The 7,980-nt window shown below is 44.4% G+C and overlaps 2 protein-coding genes across 2 annotated transcripts; one reads left to right on the top strand and one right to left on the bottom strand.

Moving 5' to 3' along the window:
* Nucleotides 1-303: 303 nt before the first annotated feature.
* Nucleotides 304-4,504, bottom strand: LOC147607148 (putative pentatricopeptide repeat-containing protein At3g01580). The gene is made up of 2 exons (XM_086791170.1): nt 1,216-4,504; nt 304-1,129 (listed from the first exon to the last, which is right to left on the bottom strand). Exon 1 carries the CDS (start codon nt 4,502-4,504, stop codon nt 1,628-1,630), a length of 2,877 nt encoding a protein of 958 aa, XP_086647296.1. The 3' UTR covers nt 304-1,129; nt 1,216-1,627.
* A 152-nt stretch (nt 4,505-4,656) lies between these two features.
* LOC147607147 (pentatricopeptide repeat-containing protein At2g13600-like) lies at nt 4,657-7,561 on the top strand. Its single transcript, XM_086791172.1, has one exon. It carries the CDS (start codon nt 4,657-4,659, stop codon nt 6,616-6,618), a length of 1,962 nt encoding a protein of 653 aa, XP_086647298.1. The 3' UTR covers nt 6,619-7,561.
* The last annotated feature ends 419 nt before the right edge of the window (nt 7,562-7,980 follow it).

Raw genomic sequence — 7,980 nt, 5'->3', positions numbered from 1 at the left:
GTGAGAGATTGCCCACATTAGCATTGATGGAGAACAAAAAAGTGCAATTGAGAGCAGATGGGTTGGGGACTTCACAAGGCTTTTTACAAGGGTTAGCAATTCATATCCCTTGCAAGTTTTGTCAATTTAGGTTTCCTAACATGCTTTCTTGTGAATGTTGAGTCCACGACAATGGAGCATAAAACTAGCATAGATGAGCACATTTTCATAGCTACCAATATCTTTTTTTGAGGCCTCTTGGTTCTTGTCATTGAGGTGACAGTCCATTCTTTGAAAAACAGTAGTCCTAATTTGCACCTTCAGATACAAATGCAAGTATTTTTATAAATTGCAAGCTTGTTTTTGGTTTCCCCTGGTTGTCTTCCTCGGGATCACCTGGGCTGTATACAGCGTGTATGGGTTTGCACCTTCAGTTACAAATACAAGTATTTTTACAAATTGCAAGTTTGTTTTTGGTTTTTTGAATGGTTCCCCTCGTTGTCTTCCTCAGGATCACTTGTACTGTATACAATGTGTATGGGCTTGCACCTTCAGTTACAAATGCAAGTATTTTTACAAATAGCAAGTTTGTTTTTTGTTTTTTGAACCGTTCCTCTGGTTGTCTTCCTCAGGATCACTTGGACTGTATACTATGTGTATGGGCTCTAAAAATCATGCTGATTAGTCAGCTGCTTGCCAGTGTAGGGGAGTTTTGAGGCCCCTGTTCTTACTTTGACTGATGCACTTTGAGGCAGGTAGTGTGTGACTGATAGTTGTTGGAAGGAGCAGCTGTCAGCAACTTGTTTACTTGTTATCTATATTATCGACTCGCATTGTTTTGTTTGCAGTCAGTGTCCAAGGTCCAGGAAAGGGCAGTGCCAAAATTTGAGCTTACCCCATTACCCGCACATGAAGCCCTTGTGTTGGATGTGCGACCTTCTCTGCTGCTACCAAGTGAGGCAACTCCTTCACATGAAGTACCCATCTGTCCGATTTCAAGCTTCTACCATTCAGAAGCATGGCATTCTCTTGTACTATCCAGCCTCTGCTTTTTTTACAAAATAAGCGATAGGCTTCGGGTGCTCTCTTTTGTGTCTTTGCATTTCTTCCCTCTATTCAACGATGCATGTGCCAGGTGCATTGCATGTACCTATGTACGTAGCAATCATCCTATTTTACAATTTGATCCACTCAAAAACATTCATCTGAGCAGAGCTGTAGCTAGCAGAAAATTACTTGCCACCATGATTCATTGCCATAAGGCATCACATATTTCAATCACGTGTCGACGATCTGAGAATGGAATGGCCCTCTTCACCTTCACTTGAGCTGCCACATTGGCAAACATTCGGAGCAGAGTCTAACCTGCAAAAAAGGAAAACCTATTCAGTAATTTTGTAGTTAAAAGTATCTCCACAAAATGACATCCCCCACCGAGATTATAGTCAAACACAATCCCTGAATCAGCTACATACTGCCCGCTCAGCATTTTCCTGTATCCACTACTGAGGCTGGAGACTGTGAGCAAATGCACACACATGCTTGTTCATCTCTACATGGCTTTGCTCATATGCATCATGCTATTGTTTTGGACCTACATCATCAACTTTGTCCCACCTGCTGGCTGCAGCATAGATATTTGAATGCATCACACTTGATGTAGCGTAATATATGGCACTGAATCAAAGCCAGCATTTACAACATTTAATGCACGTTCTACATCACTATGAATTTTACAAGCACTCAACAAGCTTGCTCTTGCAGAAAGATTTTTTTTAAATGGCATAGAATTGAGGAGATCCTCTGCTTCGTCTAAGTGCCCTGCACGGCCAAAGATATCAATCATGCATACGTAGTGCTCCATCAATTGTGGTACACCATGGTTACTATACATAGAAGAAAAATATCGAGTGCCATCCTCCACCCTTCCTGTATGACTACATGCAGTAAGAACAGAAATGAATGTGATGCTATTCGGTTTGACACCTTCAAGTTCCATTTGGTCAAAGAGTTCTAAAGCCTCGTTGCCATGCCCATTCTGTGCACATGCTGTTATGAGGGCATTCCAACATACTAAATCATGTTGAGACATCCTTAGAAAGATACTCTTTGCCTCATGCAAACTCCCACACTTGCCGTACATATCAACGAGTGCAGTGCCAACAACATCATCTTGCTTGTATCCTCTGATAACAATGTCAGCATGAATCTCTTTTCCTTTCTCTAGGGCCACTGCGTTGGCACAAGCATTGAGAGCACATATGAGGATAACCTTATCTGGCATGATGCTTCCAAGTTCCATATGATGGAAAAGAAGTAAAGCCTCCGGACCTTGGCCATTCTGAGAAAAGGCTACAATTATGGAGCTCCAAGAGACCACATCTGGATGGGGCATTGCCTCAAACACAATTCTTGATTCGAGTAGGCTACCAAACTTGCCATACATACTAACAAGGGCATTACTTACCATTGGATCCTGGCTAAATCCACTAGCAATACTGGCAGCATGAAGCTCTTGCCCTATTTGTAGAGATGGTGAGCGGCCACAGGCATCAAGGGCACAGAGAAAGCTGACACTGTCTGGCTCAATGCCTTCAAATTGCATACAATGAATAAGATCGATTGCTTCCTTGCCATGCCCATTCTGAGCACAGAGAGCAATCAAGGCATTCCATGAAACAACATCTCGAACGATCATTCGGTTAAACATCCTCTTCACATCCTTGTGATTCTTGCACTTGCTATACATATTTAGAAGGGCATTGGTCATCACAACATCCCCTTCATAGGCATTTTCAATGATTTCAGCATGCATTTGCAGACCCGAATTTAAAGTTTCCAAGCTGTTGCATGCTTCCAGTGCTGAGATGAAAGTGATTTTATCTGGCATGATGCTATAGGTATGCATTCGATGAAACAAATCAAGTGCCTCCCTGTCACATCTATTCTCAACAAACACTTTGATCATGGCATTGCAAGGAGCAGTATCCTGCCATTGTATTCCACTGAAAGCACTCAAGGCATCATCCACACTCTGACATTTACCATACATATCCAAAAGGGCGGTCCCCACAGTTACATCTTGCTCAAGCCCAATGCCAACCAGAAGAGAATGTATCTTGTGACCCTCTCTAAAGTCAGGTACGCTGCCACATGCCTCAAGTGCACAGATGAAGCTTATAATATTGGGCTTGACGGTTTCGAGTTGCATCTGATAGAAAAGATTCAAAGCCTCCTTGCTGTGCCCGTTCTGAGTGGATGCAGCAATCATGGTATTCCAAGCAACAGTGTCCTTGTGCTGGGTGTTGGCAAACACAAAACTTGCATCATCAAGCTTCCCACACTTGCCGTACATATTGATAAGGGCAGAGCACAAAACAGTGTCAAGCTCATACCCACTGTTAAGCATGGCACCATGAATCTTCTGTCCCATATATGAGGTTGTCAAATTGGCACATGCTCGAAGAACACAAGTAAAGGTGACCTGATTTGGCACGATATCATTGAGCTGCATATTCGAGAAAAGAACCAAGGCCTCTTGGCTGTATCCAGTGTACTCACATGCTGCAATCATGGCCGTCCATGAAACCACATTTTTCTCTGGCATTCTATGAAACACACAAGTAGCACAAGACAGTCTGCTGCCTTTGCCATACATGTTGATGAGAGCAGTGCCAACAACAACATCTGCCTCATAACCATTGTCAACAATCGCAGCATGAATCTCCAGACCCTTTTCTAAAAATCCCACACCTGCACATGCATCAACAGCACAGATGAATGTCACCTTGTTTGGCATGATGCCTGTCGCTTGCATCTGGAAGAAGAGTTTAAGAGCCTCATGGCCGCAATCCTGTGCTGCATACGCTGACATCATAGCGTTCCAAGACACCACATTCTTCTGGGGCGTTTTGTCAAAAACCTTTCTTGCATTATCCAAACTTTCGGTCTGAGCATAAGAAGTAAGAAGCATGTTCCATGAGTACACATCATGGTTGCATATTTTATCAAATGCAGCTTGTGCAGGCTCCACAGCTCCGAGAGTGCCGTACAAGTGGACAAGCCAGTTCCCCATACATGCGTTGCGGTCATATCCGTACTTGCTGATGCAGGCGTGCAAATATTTACAGTATTTCAAGGATTTGCACTGTTGTAGAAGTGGAAATAGGGTCTCAAAGCTCGGAAGGAGGTAATCTACTAGCTGAAGAAGATGAGAGTCTCCATTGTGGTCTTCGTAAAGGTCTTGTAGAGGCTGGGTATGGTCACCTTCTTGTTCTGATAATAGAGGTTCACAGTTCCACAAAGCCGAAAGCTCCTTCTGAGAGCTTCCCGGTGTGTCAAGCTTTCCATCCCTGTGAATGGGCTGCACAGCGACGCCTTTGAGTTCCGCGCAGGGTTCCCTATCGATGGCTATAGGATAGCCGCAGGTAACCCTCCGTATGAGCAGGGGTTTTTCGGGTAACCCTTGGTGTGAGCAGGGCGATGGGGTATAAGGAGAAATTGCACGTGAGTGATGCAAAGCCATGTGGAGGGAGAAAGGGAGTTGGGCTTTAGGAGAGTGTTGTTACACTTTTGTCGGCGGGCGGCCGCCCAGATTGGAACAAATGTCCGTGCATTGGTTACACACCCTTGCAGAGCCCGGTTATCATTCCAGTCTGACGATTGAAGGCCGCCTCTATGCGAAGCTGTACATGGACGTCTTGCTGTGACGAGACAGTTCGACCCTCTGTGTTGTCGAAATGGCGATCTTCTACCTTCTTCTGGTCTGGGCTAAGCAGAACCTTTCCATGGGGCAGATGGCAGCTTTTGCCCCAGGGCTGCTGCACACCAGCTGGTCCTGGGGGCGCTCCTGCAGTAGCCACTTCCGCATTCCTGGCTACTACCAGACCAGCGACACGGAATGGCTTTGTGGAGCAAGCTAGCTCTCCTACGTCAATGGACATTGACCTCAACCAGGTGCTTTCCACTCGACCCAGCATTGCTGCCTTGACCTCTATTCTCCGCCACTGCGGTAGCTCCAAAGCATTGCTTGATGGTAAACTTGTCCACCAATATATCAACAGACATGGATATCATCGCAACACATACATCAGTAATTGTCTTGTCCTTATGTATGCTGATTGTGAGAGCATGGAGGATGCACAAGAGGCTTTCGATAAAATTTCCCGCCCAAATTCATTCTCATGGAGTATCCTCATCAGGGCCTATGCTCAGAATGGCAAGCTGGATGAGGCAAGGAGTGTGTTTGCCAGAATTCCTCGGCCCGACGTTGTCTCTTGGAACACCATGATTGCAGCCTATGCTCAAAAGCAACAAGGTAAGGAGGCACTAGATCTCTTTTGGAAGATGCAGCAAGATGGGGTCGAACCAAACAAGGTTACATTCTTATGTACCCTTGAGGCATGTTCCAGTCTAATGACCCTAGAAGAGGTGCAGGAGTTCCTTACAGCTATCAATGGGAGCAAATACACTGACGATATTGTAGTGAAGACAGCCCTTGTCAATTTGCATGGGAAGTGTGGAAGGCTGGATGATGCATTCAGCATATTCGACAAAATGCCCCATCGTGATGTGGTGTCATGGAATGCCATTATTGCAGCATACGCAAAGAACGGCCATGGCAAGAAGGCTTTGGATCTTTTTTGTCAGCTGCAGCTGCAAGGTATGAAATTAACACCCGTAACATTTGTGTGTGCTCTTGATGCATGTGCGAGTCTCTTAGCTCTGCGGGAAGGGCTAAGGATACATGCTGGTTCTGTCTATAATGCATGTGACAGAGATCTTGCTGTGGTGAATGCCCTCATAAAAATGTATGGCAAGTGTGGGCGTTTGTATGAGGCAAGGGATTCTTTTGGTAGAATAACTCAGCATAACGTGGTCTCTTGGACAGCATTGATGTCAGCGTGTGTAGATGGTAATCAAGATGAAGAGGCTCTTTGTGTTTTTTGCCAGATGCAGCTTCATGGTCTTAGACCAAATAAAGTTACTTTTGTTTGTGCCCTGGATGCATGTGCTAATTTGGCAGCCCTAGAAGAGGGATTATCAATCCATGCTGCAGTTGCCAATAATGAATATGAGCAAGATGTTGTCGTGGGGACAGCTCTTATCCATATGTATGGCAAGTGTGGCTTTGTGCAAAATGCTAGGAGTGTGTTTAGGAGGACAAGTCAACAAGATGCAGCATCTTGGAATGCCATGCTAACAGCATGTGCCCAAAATGGCCATGGTGAGGAGACTCTAAATCTTTTCAATCAGATGCACACGGCTGGATTTAGGCCAAACAATGTCTCCTTCACCTGTGTTCTTACTGTGTGCAGTCACATGGGATGGGTTGATGATGGCAGGAGGCATTTCATGTCTATATATAGAGATTACAGCATACGCCCCACGATGGAGCATTGTGCTTGTATGATAGACCTTCTTGGCCGTGCGGGGTGCTTGGAAGAAGCGGAAGACTTGGTTGATAGTTTGCCAGCTGGGAAATTGGCTTCAGTATGGACAAGCCTGCTTGCTGCCTGCAGAATTCACAGTGATGTGCAGCGGGGCTTGCGTGCTGCAGATCATTTTTCTGAATTGGATTCAATGGATCCAGCACCTTATGTGATGCTGGCAAATATTTGTGCCGCAGGGGATAACTGAAGTGCCATGTTTAGGCTTTACCTCCTCGGTTGTCAGAGCAGGAGAGCAGCCCTTATGAGGTCATTGGTTGCTTCTAAAGAGGGTGAGCCTGGCTATGAAGCCTACTAGTGCACTGTGTCACCTCAGCCTTTGGGTTAGCCTGGCTGAGCTGCCCTTTGCAGAGCCTGCCCATTTACTGCCTAGTCCCTTGCCTGGATAGCCATTATGTCACAGCATTCCTTCGATGAATGATGATATTTTCAAGCAGTGTGCCTAGAATGATAGAGGTCACAAGTACTGTGCTGTGCTCTAAGAAGGTGGGACATCTTGCGATGAGTGAACTGTGGGTTTTATGCCGCACAAAAATTGCAAAAAGGGGTTTTAGTGAGACTTCTGGACACTAGATTTTGAGGCAGGAGCAGCATATCATTTGTAAATGTGACCATGCAGCAACACCAGCTAACATATGCAGCCCAGTGTAGCAAAGGGGATTAGATAGTCACAGACAGGTCAAGCGGGTAACAATCTAAAGATAAAAAGGGGGGGGGGGGGTGGGGGGGGAGCTGTGCTGGCTACAATACGGATTTCAAAGTATGGAACATTTTAGCCAAAAGGTATTGAAAATTGAAGGTGGTTTAATAGTTCAAAAAGGGTATGCCATCGGATACTTCACATCACTCCTGCAGCCTTGTAGGCTTTGTACATGTTGAAGCAAGCCCTTACTTTCCTCAAGTTGGCCTCATGGGTTGATCCATTTGTTGACCTATAGATGCTAGTAACTACACATTTGGAGGAAGATGGACAACCCTACTGCTTACATAATGCTGAAGCCCAACTATGGCTTTTCCAGAAACTGTCACAAGGTTGCTGGCTTGTCAACAAAGTCCTTGTCACTACACAATCTGCTCTCAATGGTCATCATGTACTTGGAAATTCCAACTCCAAGATCGTAGAGTTTATCATTTCATGCTTTATCTTGATTAATGAAAGGGTATTTTAGATGTAACATGTATCCTGTGTAGTTCTCAAGATTTTTATTATACAGTTTATATAACTTTGTATGTATGTATGTGTGCATATGTATAATATCAAGAAAGGTAACATATTTAATGTACTTATCCCTGTCAGCACTTCAAGATTCATAGAGTTGTGCGCTGTACACCACAAACTTTACATTGAACCACTATGGTGCCACAACGAAATTATTCAAACTTTATATGGTTACTTTGTGAAAGCAAAATCTATGACTTGGGCAGCTATGATGTTCTATACATATGTATAATTTGTGGCTCGGGTGTCTCTAATTTTATTTATTTTTTGTTTGTTTTTGGTGATTCTCTTCTTTCTTTTAAAATTATTCGTAATTTCAGATTCATCTGGCCT

Source organism: Cibotium barometz, chromosome 56 (genome assembly GCF_041138505.1).
Source record: "Cibotium barometz isolate CiBa-2024 chromosome 56, ASM4113850v1, whole genome shotgun sequence".
Classification (NCBI taxonomy): Eukaryota; Viridiplantae; Streptophyta; class Polypodiopsida; order Cyatheales; family Cibotiaceae; genus Cibotium; species Cibotium barometz.
The sequence above is the reverse complement of the archived record's forward strand: the minus strand, read 5'-3'. Positions and strand labels throughout refer to the sequence as shown.